Source organism: Labrus bergylta, chromosome 13 (genome assembly GCF_963930695.1).
Source record: "Labrus bergylta chromosome 13, fLabBer1.1, whole genome shotgun sequence".
Classification (NCBI taxonomy): Eukaryota; Metazoa; Chordata; class Actinopteri; order Labriformes; family Labridae; genus Labrus; species Labrus bergylta.
Genome location: NC_089207.1, coordinates 21519507 through 21540170, shown reverse-complemented (window position 1 = coordinate 21540170; position 20664 = coordinate 21519507). Strand labels below are relative to the sequence as shown.

General features: G+C 46.7%; 1 protein-coding gene across 1 annotated transcript in view; it reads left to right on the top strand.

Moving 5' to 3' along the window:
* Window positions 1-20423, top strand: part of LOC109985180 (titin-like) — a 200169-nt gene extending 179746 nt beyond the window's left edge. Inside the window, exons 229-254 of the mRNA XM_065962524.1 lie at window positions 78-412; window positions 518-2249; window positions 2502-2804; window positions 2992-3303; window positions 3383-3673; window positions 3761-4060; window positions 4431-4572; window positions 4685-4848; window positions 5160-5462; window positions 5743-6024; window positions 6144-6737; window positions 6853-7143; window positions 7251-7550; window positions 7730-8032; window positions 8149-8451; window positions 8569-8837; window positions 8918-9233; window positions 9352-9657; window positions 9907-10206; window positions 10486-11061; window positions 11222-11527; window positions 11643-12025; window positions 12324-12534; window positions 12628-18510; window positions 18618-18923; window positions 19085-20423. Coding sequence (XP_065818596.1) covers window positions 78-412; window positions 518-2249; window positions 2502-2804; window positions 2992-3303; window positions 3383-3673; window positions 3761-4060; window positions 4431-4572; window positions 4685-4848; window positions 5160-5462; window positions 5743-6024; window positions 6144-6737; window positions 6853-7143; window positions 7251-7550; window positions 7730-8032; window positions 8149-8451; window positions 8569-8837; window positions 8918-9233; window positions 9352-9657; window positions 9907-10206; window positions 10486-11061; window positions 11222-11527; window positions 11643-12025; window positions 12324-12534; window positions 12628-18510; window positions 18618-18923; window positions 19085-19377 — 15104 coding nt within the window. The 3' untranslated portion in view covers window positions 19378-20423. The remainder of the gene's footprint in view (window positions 1-77; window positions 413-517; window positions 2250-2501; window positions 2805-2991; window positions 3304-3382; window positions 3674-3760; window positions 4061-4430; window positions 4573-4684; window positions 4849-5159; window positions 5463-5742; window positions 6025-6143; window positions 6738-6852; window positions 7144-7250; window positions 7551-7729; window positions 8033-8148; window positions 8452-8568; window positions 8838-8917; window positions 9234-9351; window positions 9658-9906; window positions 10207-10485; window positions 11062-11221; window positions 11528-11642; window positions 12026-12323; window positions 12535-12627; window positions 18511-18617; window positions 18924-19084) is intronic.
* The last annotated feature ends 241 nt before the right edge of the window (window positions 20424-20664 follow it).

Here is a 20664-nt window from a genome sequence, read left to right as displayed (position 1 = left end):
ACAAATGACAGGAAAAACATATTTTTGCTTCAAATACTTGGGTTTTAATACTAAAATATATCTGTATCCACCCACAGCTGTTCCTGATGCCCCTGGCACCCCAGATTCCACTCATGTGACTGGTAACAGTATCACCGTGTGCTGGACCAGGCCAAGGTCTGATGGAGGCAATGAGATCAAACATTACATCCTTGAGAGGAGAGAGAAGAAGAGCCTTCGCTGGGTAAAGGTTTCTTCCAAGCGTCCCATAACAGAGCTGAGACACCGTGTCATTAACCTCACTGAAGGCAATGAATACGAGTTCCGCGTGATGGCTGAAAATGGTGCTGGCGTTGGACCAGCCAGCAGTACCTCCAGGCTCTTCAAATGCAGAGAGCCAACCAGTGCTCCCAGTGCTCCAACACTTATCAAGGTAGTTATTTTCTTAAATAACAAAGACATACAAATCATTAGGTATATCAGTAACTGGAAAATGTATTTTGAATATTATTAACTATGCTCTTTTCCCGTGTATCAGGTTATTGACTCCACCAAGTCCTCTGTCACACTGGAATGGACCAAGCCAGTCTTTGATGGTGGCTTGGAAATCATTGGTTACAACATTGACATGTGCAAGGCCAGTCTGGAGGAGTGGCACAGAGTCAACAACCAGATTTGTATCCACACTAAGTACACTACTAAGGGCTTGGTGCCTGGAGAATTGTACAAGTTCAGGGTCAGTGCTGTAAACGGATCTGGAGAGGGCGAAGCCTCAGTGTTGTCCAACGCTGTTCAGTCTCTTGATAGACTTACATCTCCTGAGATCGAGATTGACGCCAACTTCAAGCAGACTCACATTGTGAAGAATGGTGGCACTGTCACGCTCTCAGTTTCATTCTGCGGAAAACCCGCTCCCCTTGCCACCTGGTCTAAGATAGATGGCGAGCTGCCTGTCATGGGAGATATACACACCTCAGATTCTTCCTCTACTCTGACTATCGAAGGCTGTACCAGGTATGAGGCTGGCAAATACACCCTGTTTCTGGAGAACAACAGTGGGCGTAAGTCCATCACATTCACTGTCAAAGTGCTAGACACACCTGGACCTCCAGGAGCCATAACTTTCAAAGATGTTACCCGTGGGGCCTTGACAATGATGTGGGATGCCCCCACAAATGATGGTGGAGCTCGGATTCACCACTATATTGTGGACAAGCGCGAGGCCAGCCGTCTGGCCTGGCAGGAGGTCAGCACAAAGTGCTCTCGCCAGATAATCAGGGTGACTGGTCTGGATATTGGTGTGCCTTATCTCTTCAGGGTGATTGCTGTTAACCAGTATGGCCAGGGAGAAGCCCATGAGATGTCAGAGCCTGTCATTGCCACAGAAGAACCCGCACCACCCAAGAGACTAGATGTTGTTGACACCAGCAGTTCCTCAGCTTTCCTGGTGTGGTTGAAGCCTGAACATGATGGAGGCAGCCGCATTAGAGGCTACATCGTTGAATTCAGAGCTAAAGGCAGTGACCGCTGGGTGGTTGGTGGTGAGAGTAAGTCTATGAAGATGCTGGTTGATGGTCTGATAGAGAATACTGAGTATGACTTTAGAGTCAAGGCAAAGAACGATGCTGGAATTAGCGAGCCTCAGGGCACCTTCGGCTCTGTGGTCATTAAGGAGCCACGTATAGAACCAACAGCTGACCTCAGCAGCATCACTAACCAGCTCATCACCTGTAAGATCTCCAACACCTTCACTATCGACATCCCCATCAGTGGCAGGCCTGCACCCAAGGTCACCTGGAAGCTGGAGGAGATGAAGCTGAAGGATACTGACAGAGTCTGTATTAGAACCACGAAGGAGAGGACCACTCTGATAGTAAGAGACAGCAAGAGAAGCGATAGTGGCAAATACTACCTGATCTTGGAAAATGCTGCTGGTATAAAGACGTTCACAGTGACAGTAGTTGTTGTCGGCAGACCAAGTCCTCCCGTAGGCCCTGTGGAAATCTCTGGGGTCTCCACAGAGTCCTGCAACCTGTCCTGGTCTGAATCAGCTGATGATGGTGGCTCTGACATTGCCAACTACATTGTGGAAAAGCGAGAGTCTGGCTCTGCCTCCTGGCAAGTGGTCAACTCTAGTGTGAAGAGGACCACCATCAAAGTAACTCATCTTACCAAGTACATGGAGTACACTTTCAGAGTGTGTGCTGAGAACAAGTTCGGAGTCAGCAAGTCCACCGAGTCTGCGCCTGTTGTGATTGAGCATCCATTTGGTGAGTTCTGTTCAACAGAAATAGAAAAAGCCTAACGTTGTACATATTTTGTCCTTAATCATTCAGTCATTGCCTGTAAAGAAAGTGAAATCATCCAAGAATAGCCCTGTTAGCCATTAGAAAAGAATCCATGTTGAAGGGACTTCTGCTGTTGTTTCTGCTACATCCACCTCTTTAGTATATTCTTTGATTTATGATTCATGTAAAGGTCTAAACACAATCGCTTTTCTCATTTCCAATTCACTTCCAAAGTTCCTCCAAGTCCTCCAAATCGCCCAGATGTGGTTTCTGTGTCCGCCAACGCCATCAACATCCAATGGGACGTTCCTTATGCTGATGGTGGCAGCAAAGTGTCTGGCTACTGGATTGAAAAGAAGGAGAGGAACACGATCTTGTGGGTGAGGGAAAACAAGCTTCCCTGCTTGGAGTGCCACTACAAGGTATCCAACCTTATTGAGGGACTGGAGTACCAGTTCAGGGTGTATGCCATGAACATCGCTGGACTCAGCAAGGCCAGCGAGGCCTCCAGACCTGTGGTTGCTCTCAATCCTGTTGGTAAGTAAAACATTTGTTTGTTATCTACAAACTAGTATCATAAAAACGAACAGCAGGCTACCTTTTGTTCAATAAAAATTTATTACGTCATCTAATCACACATAATAATAATCGCTGGTTGCAGCCAGACAGTTTAATCAGATTTAAGTGGTCATCTGTTTTACGATAACTTCTCTTTCCTGTTCAGATCCTCCTGGTAAACCAGAGGTTACAGACATCACCCGCTCCTCTGTGTCACTGTGCTGGACTGTGCCTTTCAACGATGGCGGCAGCAAGATCGTTGGTTATGTGGTAGAAAGGAAAGTCTACAGCACAGACGAGTGGGACGACAACCGCTGGCTCAAGTGCAACTACACCACCATCACAGAGAATTACTTCACTGTCACCAACCTGGGAGAGGGAGAGACCTTGGAGTACCGCATCATCGCCAAAAATGCTGCTGGCGTCCACAGCAAGCCCTCTGAGTCCACTGGACCAGTTACATGCAAGGATGAATACTGTAAGTACATTTATTACTACTCACACTTCTCCTTCCATGGAGCAACTTTTAAAAATGCATAATTTCTTCCATGATGCAGCTCCTCCCAAAGCTGAGCTTGACAGCAAGCTGGTGGGTGAGACCGTCACCATCATGGCTGGTTCTGACCTCGTCCTGGACGGTGCTGTCGGCGGTAAACCAGAGCCCACAGTGTATTGGTCAAAGGGCGAAAAGATTCTGGAGCTTGGAGAGAAATACTCTCTGACCTACACCGCTACCAGAGCCATGGCTGTCATCAAGAACTGTGACAGATACGACACAGGAAGATACATCCTGACTGTGAAGAACGCCAGTGGAATCAAGACTGCTGCCGTCAGCGTCAAAGTCCTTGGTGAGTCACCACGAACCAACAGTAGAGTCACAGTAGCGAGAGTGTTTTAGACAATCTGACCGTGTCTGTTTCTGCCGTCTGCTCCAGACACCCCTGGAGCTCCAGCTGATAACATCACCATCAGCAGAGTGACGGAGGAGAAGTGTACCGTGTCCTGGAAGATTCCTTTGGAGGATGGTGGAGACATCGTCACTCACTATATTGTGGAGCGTCGTGAGACCAGCAGACTGAACTGGGTCATCATGGAGACAGAGTGCAAGACCCTCTCATGTGTCAGCTCCAGGCTGATTAAGAACAACGAGTACATCTTCAGAGTTAGAGGAGTCAACAAATACGGCCCTGGAGTTCCTCTGGAGTCCGAGCCTGTCATCGCCAGGAACGCTTACAGTAAGCTGCTAGATTTCTCTCAGTGAACTCGTCTTTAAAAGGAACATTTCTCTTCTTTCTTTGTAATCAGTCATACTGTTTAACAAAAAAATGTTGGACTGGAGCAAATCCTTCTATTTCTGAAACAGAAGCAAATTCGGTTCATCTATATATGAGTTGCAGAAGGAGACCCTTGAAATAAAAAAGATTTATGTCTTGTGTTGTTTTTGTTTATGTTTTATTCTCCCTCCTTTGTATTGTTTACATTAAAAGGATTTATGCGCTGTATAATCAGGGCTTATATTTGACGTCATCTCTTGTAAAAGGGTTAATAGGTTTAGATTTTGGACCTTTTGTGACTCTGACCTTTCTCTACCTTTACCTTTCCCAGCAATTCCATCCCAGCCTGGCACCCCAGAGGCCACAGTGGTGGCTAAGGAGCATGTCATCATCGAGTGGCTAAAGCCAGAAAGCGATGGAGGCAGCGAGCTCAAAACCTACATTGTGGAGAAGCGAGAGAAGAGCAGCACCAGGTGGGAACAGCTCATGAAGAAATGTCACAGATTTGAGCTTCACTATCTAAAATGGAGATGCTTATTGTTTCTCTGGCACAAACAATATCCCCTTGTTTGTTCTTTGAACCAGGTGGACTCGGGTGAATAAGACTTACACCATCTATGACACCCGTCTGAAGATCACAGGCCTGATCGAGGGAAGCGAGTACCTGTTCAGGGTGACAGCAGTCAATACTGCTGGAGAAAGCCAGCCGAGCGATGCATCACCTTACATCCTCTGCAGAGACCCCACATGTAAGAGAGTCAACTGGCTGTTCATATTTTGGTCTGTGTAGGTTCTCTGTCATCCAGGTCATGGTAAATCAAAGCTTAATCCAAAGGCGGCTGGACTTGGTTAAAGATTTGGAAGATGTTTCTTTTGGAGGAGTAGTGAAACGTCCAGTCCAGTTGCTTTTGGATTAAGCTTTGATGAACTGGTGCAAAAGGTGACAGCTTACTTTTTTGTTTTAACCCTTCATTTTTCACATTCAATCAAGAATACTTTTTCATTCTGAAGAAAGTTGGGACAAGTAGAGATGAAACTTTTTATTATTGTTTACTTTCAGATACCCCCGCTCCTCCATCGATGCCTCGCATCACTGACACAACGAAGCACAGTATTAGCATGACCTGGACCAGGCCCATGTACGACGGTGGCTCAGACGTCACCGGCTATGTGGTGGAGATCCTTGAGGGGGACTCTGAGCAGTGGTATCGCGCCACCGCCAAGGCCCTCAAGACAAACGAGTATGTGGCCGCTGGCCTAGCAGCCAATAAGAACTACAGATTCAGGGTCGCTGCTATCAACAACAAAGGCACCGGAGAGTTCAGTGATCCCAGCGCTGAGGTGCAGCCGCTGGAGAGAATTGGTGAGTCCATGCATGTTTCAAAACCTGCGATTCACATAGAAGTCTGTTGTGCTTGTAGGCTTTATTAATGTGTTCTCGATAGCGTTTTCACATTTTCTTCTAAACTAAAAAGTAAAAACTCATGAAAACAAAACAAAAACTTAACTCAAAGCTGTTGTGGAAAAAGTAATAACTTTTGTCCTGCAGGAGTTACAGACGTGTGTAAGAGTCATTATAAGAGCTTGTTAAATAGCATAGCAGCATTTGTGGACACTCCCCTTACTTTGCTCAATCTGATCAGAAATGCCCGACCTGGAGCTGGCAGATGACCTGAAGAAAACAGTGTGTCTGCGTGCTGGTGGAACCCTGCGTCTGGTTGTGTTTGTCAGTGGCAGGCCAGCACCAGTGGTGGCCTGGAGAAAGACAGGTGTTGAGCTGCAGAGCCGTGGCTTTATCGAGACCACTGATAGCTACACATGCCTGATTGTGGAGAAAGTCAACCGCTATGACTCTGGAAAATATGTTGTGGAGGCTGAGAACCCCTCTGGCAAGAAGACTGCCACCGTCTTGGTTAAAGTCTATGGTATGTCTTCACAAAATGTTCACAAACATCAAATCTAATAGGCTGAGTTTAGGGGATAGTTCAAAGAAAATTACATGAAATAATATAATTTTCTTCCTCAACTTGTCCTTCTCCTGCAGACACTCCTGGTCCTCCAGGTTCAGTGAATGTGAAGGATTACACCAAGGAGTCTGTTGTGATCACCTGGGACGTCCCAAGCATCGACGGTGGCGCTCATGTCAGCAACTACATTGTGGAGAAACGTGAAGCAAGCATGAAGTCATACAAAACCGTTACCACTGAATGTAGAAAGACCCTGTTCAGAATCACTGGTCTGGAGGAGGGTGTGCACTACTTCTTCAGAGTCCTGCCAGAGAACATCTATGGCGTTGGTGAGCCCTGTGAGACCAGTGAGGCTGTGTTGGTATGTGAAGTGCCGTCAGTGCCTCTGAACCTCCAGGTGGCCGATGTCACAAAGTCCTCTGTCACGCTGCGCTGGGAGAAGCCGCATCACGATGGCGCCAGCAGGCTGACAGGCTACATCATCGAAGCATGCAAGGTGGGCTCTGACAGGTGGAACACTGTTGCCACAGTCAAAGCCTCAGTATCCCAGCACACCATCCAGTCTTTGATGGAGAACGAACAGTACCTCTTCAGGATCCGAGCTACCAACAGCAGGGGAGCCAGCGAGCCCATGGACACTGTCACTCCTGTCACCATCCAGGATATCAAAAGTAAGATTACATTAACATATCCAAAAATCTTTATGTAATCATTTCTGCCGTCATGTAAAAGGGGAAAACTTAACAAAATTCTTAAAATGTAATCACATACCTATTTTTATTGCAGTTAAGCCTGCTATCGACATGACCAACATTCCTCAGAAGGTTGTCCATGTGCATCGTGGCAAACCCATCGACCTCAACATCTCCTTCAAGGCCAAACCTCAGCCCGTCTGCTCCTGGTTCTTTGGTGGCAACAAACTGAAGGACAGCCTTGATCGCATTAAGATCGACAGCAATGGGAAATTCACACATCTTGTCATCCGTGAGACAACCATTAACGACACTGGAGACTACACACTGGAGGTGAAGAATGCCATCGGCATGGCCACTGAGGTCATTAAAGTCATCATCCTTGGTAAGGAAACTTTACTTTCTTTCTTTTCTACCTTTCAAAGGTTTACTGTAGATTTGTTGAGCTTGTATTGTGCAATTCTAACCAGCTGCATGTTTGTGTCTGTCCAGACAAACCTGGCATCCCAGTCGGCCCAGTAAAGATTGAGGAGACTGATGGTGTGTCAGTGACAGTCAGCTGGGAACCTCCAGAGAAGGATGGTGGTGCCAACCTCAGCGGCTATGTCGTGGAACAGCGTGATGCCCACCGGCCAGGCTGGAGCACTGTCTCCGAGTCGGTGACCCGACCCTGCTTCAAGTTTACTAGACTCTCTGAAGGAACCGAGTATGTGTTCCGTGTTGCTGCCATGAATCGCTTCGGCATTGGTAGCTTCCTTCAGTCCGAGGTGGTGGAGTGCAAGAGCCCCAAAAGTGAGTTTCATTTCAATCAAAAGCCCCTTTATGTTCTTGATTATTTAATGATGCTTCATTAGTCCCATTACTTTTATTGTACACAAATCATAGTTGAGAATTACTGTACAAAGATCTGTTTGTAGCTAACTTCTCCCCTCCTTTAATTCACCTCATCTTTTAATTGCTCTCCTGTATAGCCATCCCTGGACCTCCAAGCAGACCAGAGGTGCTTGATGTCACACACGAGGGCATGACCCTTTCCTGGCAACCACCCGAGGATAATGGTGGCTCCACTATTGCCGGCTACATCATTGAACGTAAGGAGGCCAGTTCTGACAGGTGGATGAGAATCAACAAGAACCCTGTCACCATGACCCGATACCGCTCCTCAGGCCTCATTGAGAGCTTGGAGTATGAACATCGTATCACCGCCATTAACTCCAGAGGGTCTGGCAAACCCAGTGAGAGCTCAGCCATCACTGTCGCCATGGATCCCATCGGTATGTGGTGCAAAACCCAGTATAGCTGCTGTGCTTCAATTATGAACTGCCTATTACCTTTCTTACCAATAATGTGTCAGTTCATTAACCAAACATTTATCTGTGTTGTTGAACAGAGCCTCCAGGTGCTCCAGTTCAGCCCAGAGTTACCGACAGCACCAGGACTTCAGTGTCTCTGGCCTGGCTGCCGCCTGAAGAGGAGGGTGGTTCTGTCATTACTGGTTACTTGATCGAGATGCAGAAGGTGGACCAGGTGGAATGGACCCTGTGCAACACCACTCCCACCAAGATGTGCGAATACACCCTTACCCATATGCCCCAAGGCGCAGAGTACAAGTTCAGGGTCATCGCCTGCAACGCTGGTGGTGCTGGAGAGCCTGCTGAGATTTCTGGAGTGGTCAAAGTCCAGGAGATGCTTGGTACTAGAATAAAATACCATAATATAAAATTTGATTTTGCAGTACAGAAAACGTATACTTTTGACAAAAATTGCATTTTTCTTTCATATCTTTAATTTAATTTGATGTCTTCTTTAGATTATCCTGACTTTGAGCTTGATCGTAAGTATGAGGAGGGCTATGTGGTGCGCCAGGGAGGAGTCATCCGTCTGTCTGTACCAATCAAGGGTAAACCAATCCCTATATGCAAATGGACCAAGGATGGCCGTGACATCTCCCACCGGGCCATGATTGCCACCCATGACGACATCACTGAACTGGTCATCAAAGAAGCACACAAAGAAGACACCGGCACCTACGACCTCTTGCTTGAGAACAAATGTGGCAGGAAAGCCGCATACATCAAGGTAAATAGCTTCATCATGCATGACCAGTGAAATAAAAAGTACAGCGGCCTAAAAGTGAATCTGAAAAATGTTCTCTGTAGGTGAGGGTGATCGGTCACCCTGATGCTCCAGAAGGACCACTGGAGTTTGATGACATTCAGGCAAGATCAGTTCGTGTCAGCTGGAGGCCACCATCAGATGATGGCGGCTCTGACATTCTGGGATATCTCGTAGAAAGACGTGAGGTACCCAAGGCTGCATGGTGTACAGTGGACTCCAGGGTAACGGAAAACTCACTGGTGGTGAAGGGCCTGAAGGAGAATGTGGAGTATCACTTCAAGATTTCTGCTGAGAACCAGTTTGGTATTAGCAGATCTCTCAAGTCTGAAGAGTCTGTCATGCCAAAGACACCACTTTGTGAGTATTTATACTATTTAGTATTCTAGAGACACACTGAACACAATATTTCACTGTTATCCTGACATACAAGTGTTTTTAAAATATTGATTGTACTAACAACATGTTTAACCTCCAGGCCCACCAGAGCCTCCCAGCAACCCAGCAGAGATCATGGATGTGTCCAAGTCCAGTGTGTCCCTGTCCTGGTCCCGGCCCCGTGATGATGGTGGCTCCCGCGTCACAGGATACTTTGTGGAAAGGAGGGAGGTGTCAACAGAGAAGTGGGTCCGCCACAATAAGACCCACATCACCACCACAATGTACAACGTCACGGGTCTCATCCCTGATGCAGAATACATGTTCAGGGTGGTGGCTCAGAATGACATCGGGCAGAGCGAGCCTGGTCCTGTTTCTGAGTCTGTGATCTGCAAAGATCCATTTGGTGAGTTAACATAACACAAATCCTATTCCTGCATGAATTAAATCATTCAGCTTAGGAGAATAAACACACTTTACAGCAAATATGTTCAACAAGATAGATGAACTTGAAGGGTGTTTGCTGTAAGTCCAAGTAAGAGGAGTCTTGGGTTTGTCTAAAACCAATTCAAGAACAGATTTTTGTGCTACTCCCCAAATACTTGGGCTTAGGTTCTCAATGAAAATAATTATCTTCTTGACTGTGTCCATACAGACAAACCTAGCCAACCAGGAGAGATCGACATTATCTCCATCACTAAAGACTGCATCACCATCCACTGGCTCAGGCCTGAACATGATGGTGGTAAGGAGATTCTGGGATACTGGATTGAGTTCAGGCAGGCTGGAGAAAGCGCCTGGAAGAAATGCAACAAGGAGCGCTCCAAGGATCGTCAGTTCACCATGGGTGGCTTGATGGAGGCCACAGAGTATGAGTTCAGAATCTTTGCAGAGAATGAGACTGGACTCAGCCGGCCACGTCGCACGCCTATGGGCATCAAGACCAAACTGAGTGGTGAGCTGCCAAATAGTTCAGATACCTTTAAACTGAATTATCGCTCACAATGTTGTGTGATTCTTCTATAAATAATGTTTTTGTGTATTACTACCTGAGGCACATGATTCCTCCAATTTGTGATGTGACCTGATGTATTAAGACTCAACCATCCTTATTTGAATCTTTATATTTATTTTTATTTATATTTTTTCATAAAGATGTTTGGTATACACAGAGAAGTGTTAAATGTTTCCTTGACACATGAATAACAATAGACTTTTTCTGATGTGTCTTCAGTTGGTGAGACTCCAGCTCTGAAGGAAGAGATCCAAGACGTTACTACCAAGCTTGGCGAGTCTGGCACTCTGACTTGTGGCATCATTGGCAGACCTTTGCCTGAGATCAAATGGTACCGCTACGGCAAGGAACTGATCCAGAGCCGCAAGTACAAGATGAGTTCAGATGGCCGTAACCACTCACTCAGCATCCTGTCAGACGAACAGGAAGATGAAGGGCTATACACCTGCAGAGCCATCAATGAGGCAGGAGAGGTGGAAACCAGTGGAAAACTGCGTCTGCAAGCTGCACCCCAGCTCCATCCTGGTTTCCCTCTGAAGGAGAAGTACTATGCCGGGGCAGGCACCAGCCTTCGCCTGCATGTCGTCTACATTGGACGTCCCATCCCTAAGATTATGTGGTTCTATGGCAAGAAGCCTCTGAACTCTTCTGAGAATGTGATTATTGAAAACACGGAAAGCTACTCCCACCTAGTGGTTAGGAATGTCCAAAGGAAGACCAACGCTGGCCGGTACAAAGTGCAGTTCAGCAACTCGTTCGGAACTATTGACACTGTCCTGCGTGTTGAAATCCAAGGTAAGAACTGACTAAGGAGAACAGGAAATGGTACTCTAAAATTCTGGAAATCTCAAACAGTCTTGTATCTGGAATTCTATTCAGTTGATTACCCTTCAACCAACAAGTAACAAATTATCTATATATTTGTATATAAATATTTAATGATTATCTTCTCCAGATAAACCATGCATCCCAGAGGGTCCTCTGGTTGTTGATGCCCTGCTAAAGAGCTCAATGGTCATCAGCTGGAAGGCGCCCAAGGATGACGGAGGCTCAATGATCACCAACTACATTGTGGAGAAGCGGGAAGCCAAAGAAGGAGAGCAGTGGCACCTTGTGTCCTCTTCTGTTTCTGGCACCACTTGCCGTGTCCCCAACCTCATTGAGAATGCTGGCTACTACTTCAGAGTCTCTGCCCAGAACCAGTATGGAGTCAGCGAGGCTCTGGAGATCCCATCCGTGGTCATTGTCAAGAGTCCCTTTGGTAAGTCCTTTCAAGTCTTTATTCTTTGCCAATTTTGGCCTTTATAATGACAGTGAAGAGGTGGGACTAATAGATGTGCAGAGAGCCACATTGATAATCTCTTTTTATTTTGCAGAGAAACCGGGCATCCCACAGCAGCCCTTCATCATCAGCTCCACCAAGGACTCCTGTGTTGTCTGCTGGAAGCCTCCAAGCAGCGACGGTGGAGCTAAAATCAGCAGCTACTACCTGGAGAAACGTGAAAAGAGGCAGAACAAGTGGATGACTGTGACCAGCAAGAAGTTTGTGGAGACCAGCTTCGAGGTCCTAGGCCTAATCGAGGGCTTTGAGTACGAGTTCCGTGTTAAGTGTGAAAACATGGGTGGTGAGAGCGACTGGAGTGAGATCTCTGCGCCCATCATTCCCAAGTCTGACCAGGCACCTCGTGCTCCTGCGTTCAGGGAGGAGATCAGGGACATGACCGTCAAATACCAAGCAAATGCCACATTTGTCACTAAGGTACTTTATTGCTTAATTGCATGCAGTTTCAAGCAATCACAAACTGTGTATTGTTGTCAATATGTTAAATGTTGTGTACAATCCAAAGAATAAAGACATTGATAATTAGCTTTCTGGTTTAGCACAGTCATGGAGAAGAAAATAGCTTTTCTCTTGCCTGAAGTGAAGTCATTGAATTCAATAGACATGTTTTGATATGATTCAGGGGAACTGAAGTGACAGCTGTGTGGAAGGAAATTCTATGTTCTGAGTCCTTTGAAATGTGTCATTTAAATTACCCTTTTTCTTATGTAAAAAGGTGGTGGGACATCCCAAGCCTGTGGTGAAATGGTATCGCAGTGGAAAGGAGGTCAATGCAGATGGAACCAAGATCAAAGCCCAGGAGTTCAAAGGAGGCTACTACCAGCTGGTCATCACTACTGCTGATGAGAGCGATGCCACAGTTTACCAAGTCAGAGCAACCAACTCCTCAGGATCCATCTCTACAACGGCTAACCTGGATGTGGAAGGTAATGATATTTCAATCCTGTTTCCTTTAATCCATTAGTTATGAGTAGTAAGTCAGCAAAGTTCTACCTTGTGGTTTTGTGTTTTAATTCTAGTTCCTGCCAAGATCTACCTGCCTAAAGAACTACAGGGAATGGGAGCAGTCCATGCTGCCCGTGGTGACCACATCACCATCAAGATCCCCATCTCTGGCAAGCCCGAGCCAGCTATCACTTGGCAGAAGGGTCAGGAGATCCTTTCCAACTCTGCTTATCACCAAGTCATAACCACCAGGTCTTTCACCTCACTGGTCTTCCAGAAGGGAGTTCAGAGGAAGGATAGCGGCTACTACTCAATTACCGCAAAGAACAGGTTTGGAATGGACAAGCAAACCATCGAGGTGAATGTGGCTGACATACCTGAGGCTCCAAAGGCTCTGGTTGTTAGTGACATTTCCCGGGACTCAATCACTTTGACCTGGGAGCCTCCTGCTAATGATGGTGGAAGCGACATTATTAGCTACATCGTTGAGAAGTGTCCTACCACTGCTGATAGGTGGATCCGTGCTGGACAGACATCTGACTGCAGCATCAACATCATTAACATTTTTGGAAAGACCAAGTACCAGTTCCGTGTCATCGCTGAAAACCAGTTCGGCCTTAGCCCTCCTTCTCATCCAACTGAGCCAATTACAACCAAGGAAGACAAGTCTGTGATTAGGAACTATGATGAGGAAGTTGATGAAACCAGAGAGATCACCAAGGAAGAGGCTCTGGTCTACAAGGTGAAGGAACTTTCATCCAAGTACACCATCTCCGAGGAACTGGCTCGCTGCCAGTTTGGAGCCGTTCATCGTTGTGTAGAGATTGCTACGAAGAAGACCTTTATGGCCAAGTTTATCAAGGTCAAAGGAATGGACCGTGAGTTGGTTCTCAGGGAAATTGAGGCACTCAACGTAGCAAGGCATAAGAATATCATCTACCTCCATGAATACTTTGAGAGCATGGAGGAGATCGTCCTAATCTTTGAATTCATGTCTGGAGTTGACATCTTTGAGCGCCTTGGTACCTGCAACTTCGAGCTTACAGAGCAGGAGATTGTCCGCTACCTGAGACAAGTCTGCTCTGCTCTCAAGTTTATGCATAGCCACAACTTTGGCCACTTTGAAATTCGCCCAGACAACATTGTCTACACAACAAGAAGAAGCAGTGACATAAAGATTATTGAGATGGGTCAGTCTAGGCTGCTGGTGCCCGGAGAAAACATCAGGATGATGTTTTCAGCTCCAGAATACTGTGCCCCTGAGGTGCACCGTCATGACCAGGTCACAACAGCCAGCGATATGTGGTCTGTTGGTGTTATGGCCTATGTTCTGCTTAGTGGCCTTAATCCATTTGCAGCAGAGTCAGTGACAAAGATGATTGAGAACATCTCAAGCTGTGAGTACATCTTTGAAAGTGAAGCATTTAAGGACATCAGCATGGAGGCCATGGACTTCGTGGACAGACTTCTAGTCAAGGACAGGAAGCTCCGTATGACCGCTCATGAGGCTCTGGAGCACCCATGGCTCAAGATGAAGATTGAGCAAGTCAGCAACAAGGTAATTCGGACATTGAGACACAGAAGGTACTACCAGAGTCTGGTAAAGAAGACAGATACTATTGTATCAGCAGCTCGTGTTGCCTATGGAGGTGCCTTCAAAAACCAGAGAGGATTGGCTGTAGGCAAAGTGAAGATTGGAACTGAGTACAGAGGCCTCCGCACTGGTCCTGTCATGCATAGCTCAGCTGAGGAAGGTGGCCATGTGAGATTCACTTGTACCATTGTAAACTATGACAAGAGTACCCAGGTGACTTGGTACTTCGGTAACCGTCAACTACACCAAAGCACCAAGTATGAAATCACTTACAGTAATGGCTTTGCCAGCATCTATGTAAAGGACATTGAAGAAAGCGATGATGGAGTGTACAGATGCAAGGTGGTGAGTGATGATGGAGAGGACAGTGCTTATGGAGAGCTCTTCGTTGAGTCAGTGAGGAGCATCAGAGAGTTCTACATCAGCCGTTCAGTCAAGAAACTGAGGAGAAGAGTTGACAAGACTAAACTCCTGCAGAGACCACCAGAGTTCACTCTACCTCTGTACAATCGCTCAGCTTACATTGGCGAAGATGTGCGCTTTGGAGTCACTATTACCGTGCACCCTGAGCCTCATGTAACATGGCTTAAGAATGGAGAGAGAATCAAGCCAGGTCAGGATGACAGCAAGTACACATTCACCAGTGATAAGGGTCTGTATCAGCTGATAGTCCACAACCTGGACATGAACGATGATGCTGAATACACCGTCATGGCCAACAACAAGTTTGGAGAAGACAGCTGCAAGGCCCGGCTCACTGTGACACCTCATCCTGTGACGACGGATATGATGAGGCCCATGTTTAAACGTCTGCTGGCCAATGTTGAGTGTGCTGAAGGACAAAGTGTCCGCTTTGAACTCAGAGTCTCAGGAATCCCAACTCCTACTCTGAAATGGGAGAAGGATGGTCATCCACTACAGTTTGGTCACAAGGTTGTTGTCATACAGGAAGATGTTGACTATCATGTCCTGCATATCAGAGAGACTCTTCTTGAAGATTCTGGTTTTTACAAAGTTACTGCAACTAACTCTGCTGGTTCTGCAAGCTGCCAGGCTACACTGAAGGTTGACCGCCTTACCTACACTAGGAGAGAGTACAAGAGTGAGGAAGAGAAATACAGATATGTACAGAAACAAATTGAGAAGACAAACAAGATGGCTTTGCAAATTGTAGCAACTGAGGAGATTGGACCTCTCAACCCCACGGCCCAGGAGGCTCTCAAATTTGCTGCAGAGATGTACAAACCTGCAGTGAGCACCAAGAACATCGAAGGCGAGTTCGACATCAGAGTGGAGAAGTCAGAGACCAAGAAACTGGAAGAGGAGAGGAGAATCTTCATGCCTTATGAGATCCCTGAGTCAGTGGTTCATGATCGCAAAGCTCTTGATGAAGACAAAGCTATCAAACAGTTTGTGCCTCTCTCTGACATGAAGTGGTACAGAAAACTTAAGGACCAGTATGAGATCCCAGAGAGGATGGAGAGAATTGTGCAAAAGAGGCAGAGACGTATTCGCCTCTCAAGGTGGGAGCAGTTCTATGTGATGCCCCTGCCCAGAATCACCGACCAGTACAGACCAAGATGGCGAATTCCAAAACTCACTCTGGATGATCTGGAGACTGTCAGGCCTGCCCGCCGCTCGCCGTCTCCAGAATCAGAGGTCTCCTTCAGATCCAGGAGGAGATCTCTGGGTGACCTTAGTGATGAGGAGCTGATGATGCCTGCAGAGGATTACCTTTCAGTGAGGAGAACAGAGGAGGAGAAAATGATGCTGGAAGATGAACTTGAGCTCGGCTTCTCTGCCTCGCCGATGGGCAGCCCTGTCCGTATGGAGCGATATGCAATGGAACGTGAAGAGAGGAGGCAGGAGGTCAGGCATGAGGCTGTAGAGGTTACTGAGACAAAGAAGAAACGTACAGTTTCTCAGTATATGAGAAGGAGAAGGTCGCTGTCTCCCACATACATCGAGCTAATGCGTCCAGTCTCAGAGCTGATCAGACCACCACAGCCCAGGCTTTCTGTAGAGGTAGAGGGGGAGGTTGTGGGAAGGAGGTCCCCCACCCCTGAGAGGACCCGTCCCCGTTCTCCCAGCCCAATCAGGTCTGTTGAGAGGTCATCCCGGTCCTCCTCCAGGTTTGAGCGATCTGCCCGCTTTGACATTATGTCCCGCTATGAGGCCAGAAAGGCTGCTCTGAAGTCTGAGAGGAAATATCAAGTGGTTAGCCAGACTCCTTTCAGTCTGGACCATGCTCCCAGAGTGACAGTTAGAATGCGTTCTCATCGCATACCTATTGGCCAAGACACCAAATTCACTCTTAACATCCAAACCAAGCCAGAGGCTGAGATCATGTGGTACCACAATGGAGCTGTTATTTCTGAAAGCAGTGAGAAGTACATATTTGCCAATATGACTGGCGTTTTGTCTATCACCATCCTGGACTGCCAGGAAGAGGATAGTGGAACATACCGCTGTGTGTGCTCAAACTCCAAGGGAGAGGCTTCCGACTATGCCACCCTTGATGTGTCAGGTGGTGGCTACACCACTTTCTCCTCTCGCCGCAGGGATGAAGAAGCTCCCAAAGCCCGCGTTCCTGAAGTCACTCGAATTGACCACTACCACACTTCCCATTTCAAAGCTGGCTATGCCTCCGAGTCTCGCCTTGAGGTAGAAGAGAGCAAGTCTAAGCTGACCGAGACACATGAGGTTGTTGCACGTGAGAGGTATGCTGCCTCCTCTGAGAGATACTCCTCTGCTGAGAGGTATGCAGCCTCCTCTGAGAGATACTCCTCCGCTGAGAGGTATGACTCATCCATCAAGTATGCCTCTGCTGAATACCTATCATCTAGTTCCTCCTTCTCATCTGACAAATTTTCTCTGACTGGGAAACACACCTCATCGGAAGCTAAAATTAAGTCATCTTCTGCTGCTGTATCTGAGGAAGTTGCTGTCACCAAGGTGAAGCCTTCTCTTCTTGCCAGAATCCTCACCAAGCCCCAGTCTGTGACAGTTGCAGAGGGAGAGACAGCTAGATTCTCCTGTGATATTGATGGGGAGCCTGCACCCACTGTTACATGGATGCACGAGAGCAGATCCATTGTCTCATCTCACCGCATCCAGGTCACTACCACTCAGTACAAGTCCAGCATGGAGATATCCTCTGTGACAGCCTCCGATGAGGGCAGTTACACGGTTGTGGTGGAGAACTCCGCAGGTAGACAAGAGGCTCACTTTACCTTGACCATCCGCAGACCAGCTCCAAAAGAGGAAGTCAAGGCTGTCAAATCCCCTGAACCATTTGTAAAGTCACCGGAACCTTCAGTGACCTCACCCTCTCCCTCTGTAGCTTCTCCAGTCCCCAGTATTAAGTCCCCCACTCCCAGTGTCAAGTCCCCTGAGCCTTCAATTAAATCACCAACTCCCAGTGTCAGGTCCCCTGAGCCTTCAATTAAATCACCTACTCCCAGTGTCAGGTCACCTGAACCAAGCATAACATCTCCTGCTCCGAGTGTGAAGTCCCCAACGCCAAGTGTGAAGTCACCAACACCCAGTGTCAAGTCCCCTACACCAAGTGTTAAGTCTCCTGAACCAGAGGGAATTAAATCTCCTAGGAGTGTCAAGTCTCCTGAGCCAGCACCCTCTCCAGCACCCAGCATAAAATCACCAGTTCCAAGTGTCAAATCCCCTGAACCTGAAGGAGTCAAGTCACCACTGGCTATGAAATCTCCTGAACCCAGACTTAAATCACCACCCCCAACAAGGTCTCCAGAGAGAGTAAAGTCACCTGAAACTGGTCTTAAATCTCCAGAACCGGCAGGAATCAGATCACCTAAAGGTGTGAAGTCCCCAGAACCTGCTGGACTCAAATCACCAAAAGGCATCAAATCCCCAGAGCCTTCAGGCCTCAAATCACCAAGGGCTTTGAAGTCTCCTGAGCCTGAGGGAATCAAATCACCTCCTAGGATGAAGTCACCTCCTCCCATCATGTCCCCAAAAAGGGTTGTGTCTCCACCCACCATAAAATCTCCAATTCCTAAACCCCCCAAGGTCCTGAGTCAGCTTAAAGCCGAAGCCTGCGAGGGATCAGTGAAGATGTCCTGCATCTGCGAGAGCAGCGTCAGGGAGGTGGTGTGGTACGTCAATGGGAGGAGGCTTTCTCAGAGCAGCCACTTTGAGATGCACTACTCTGAAGGCTCCTGCAGCCTTCTTATACATGATTTGGTAGACAGTGATCAGGGAGAGTACACCTGTGAGATGACAGCTGAGGGAGGTGTTTCCAAGTCCTCCTTCTCCTTCATCGGGCAGGTGTTCCAGTCCATAAGGATGAAGGTCACAGCCTACCGTGAGCAGCAACTGGTACTTAAAGGTAAGAAACTGCCTCAAGTATGCTCACAGTCTAACTTAAAACCAATTGTAATGAAGCATGAACTTGCAAGTAAGATTAACATTAACGTGTACTGTTTCCATCTTTAGCCTCATCGGGATCAGTGATGATGGGTCACAAGGAGTCTTTGTCGTCCATGAGCTCATCCATGATGATGAAGAAGAAAGAAATGCACACAATGGAGGAGTCATCCTCTTTCTCGTCCTCCACCCAGCAAGCTATGATGTCGTCAATGATGGAGTCCAGCTCCTTTAGCAGCATGGCAGCTGAGATGAAGGTTGAGACCATGTCCATGTCCAGCATGTCATCCATGGCTTCTGAATCGTACGCCATGAGCTCCAGCAGCCTGACGGAAATGGCTTCTCACATGGAGGGATCCACGTTCAGACCAATCGGTAAGATGATGTCATCTTTTAATAACGTGTCTTTGGAGTCTGTGCAATTTTTTAAGGTCTCTTTATCACATCAATATTTATAGGTAGCAATAAATAGTTAGAAACTCTTCAGCAGCATATTAAATAAACTATACTGATGAACATGTCCTGTGGTTCTCCAGGTTGTGCTCCCAGGATCGAGGCTCTGCCTGAGGACATCAGCATCGAGCCCGGCAAAGTCCTCACAGTCACTTGCGCTTTCTCCGGTGATGCCAAACACATTGAATGGTCCCGCAGCGGCAGAATCATCCAGGTGACTGCTGGCGGACGCTTCCACATCGACACCTCAGAGGACTTAACCACCCTTATCATCACCGGGGTGAAGGCAGAGGACGCTGGGACCTACACCCTTAAACTGTCCAATGAGCTTGGATCAGACACAGCGACTGTTCACATTAGCATTCGATCAGTGTAAAAAAAAAAAATTCTAAACTTTCAATTTTCCCCTTTTCCCTACTTCTGTTCCTTTTTATTTATTAATTAAGCGAAATAATCTACTTGATAAAGATCTCGATTTCTGTTCTTGTAAATATGAACTATTTTTGTACCAATCTTGACATTAATTTATGCCAAACTAGACTCAAGTCTAAAGTTGTTATAAAATGTGCCATATTGGATAAATATGACTTAGGATTTTTGATCCATTTTTCTGTGACATGTACATAATGTATATAGCCGAATTGAACGGTTATGGGAAATGTATGCATTGTTATTTATGACAATATTAACTGAAACAAATGAAACTGAATGTGGTTTAACAGGAGAAAGTTTCACAAGAACGAATACCCTGTCAAACCAAGAAACTAAACTATGTGCCTCAACGATACGTTGAAGTCTTAAGATTGCCTCAACAGGTAGAGAGGCTCCCTGTTGATGTTAACTCAATCCAAGACGGAACTACGAACGCACTGCTGCAGAGAGAGCAGTGCTGTTGCATTGGAACAAGAGAGTGAGATCCTGAGTGCTGTTTGCATATACCCTCATGTAAGCAGGACGACTGGACCTCGCTCTCTAACCGATAATGTCATACTGCCATTTCGATGACATGCTCATAGTGCGAGCGGCCTGCACTCCCTGAGCACAAGTTTTTTTTGTGCTCTTCTTCTGACAAATGACCCCTCGATCAGGCTCTTCAGTCATACCATCTACCTGGCCAATCACGATAAAAAAAGAGTCCATCGGGTGTTTGTTTGCAGAGGCAGAGCTGGCTCCTGGAGGTCTGCAGTGTGTATGTGTGTGTGTGTTAGTTTTTAGGAGTTCAATCAAGCTGGGCGCCGCTTAGCACATGTACCGCAGCCGAAACAACCGCCACTGCACTCAATGAGGACCAAGAAAATTATGGTCCTGCGTGTTGCCCAGCACTTTGATTTGATTGAAGTTAGACTTGTAGCGTTGATTTTTCGCAGCCTCCTTGAGTTTTTCTCCAATTATTGATTTAATAAAGCATGATGATCAGCAGAATGACTACGCTGTGTTCTTTGTGTCTAATTCTTTTTCAATTACAAAATAACAAAAATTACGTGTGTCATACAAATGACATTCAAACACACATACATTCATAATGACATACATACATAGTATACTACACTCTACAAACATGCATACTGTTACCACCTGGCTCATGGCAGGTAACAAAGGAGGGAGGCCACACAGTTACTCATTCAAATAATAGTTTAATTAACTAAAGTATCACATATACATA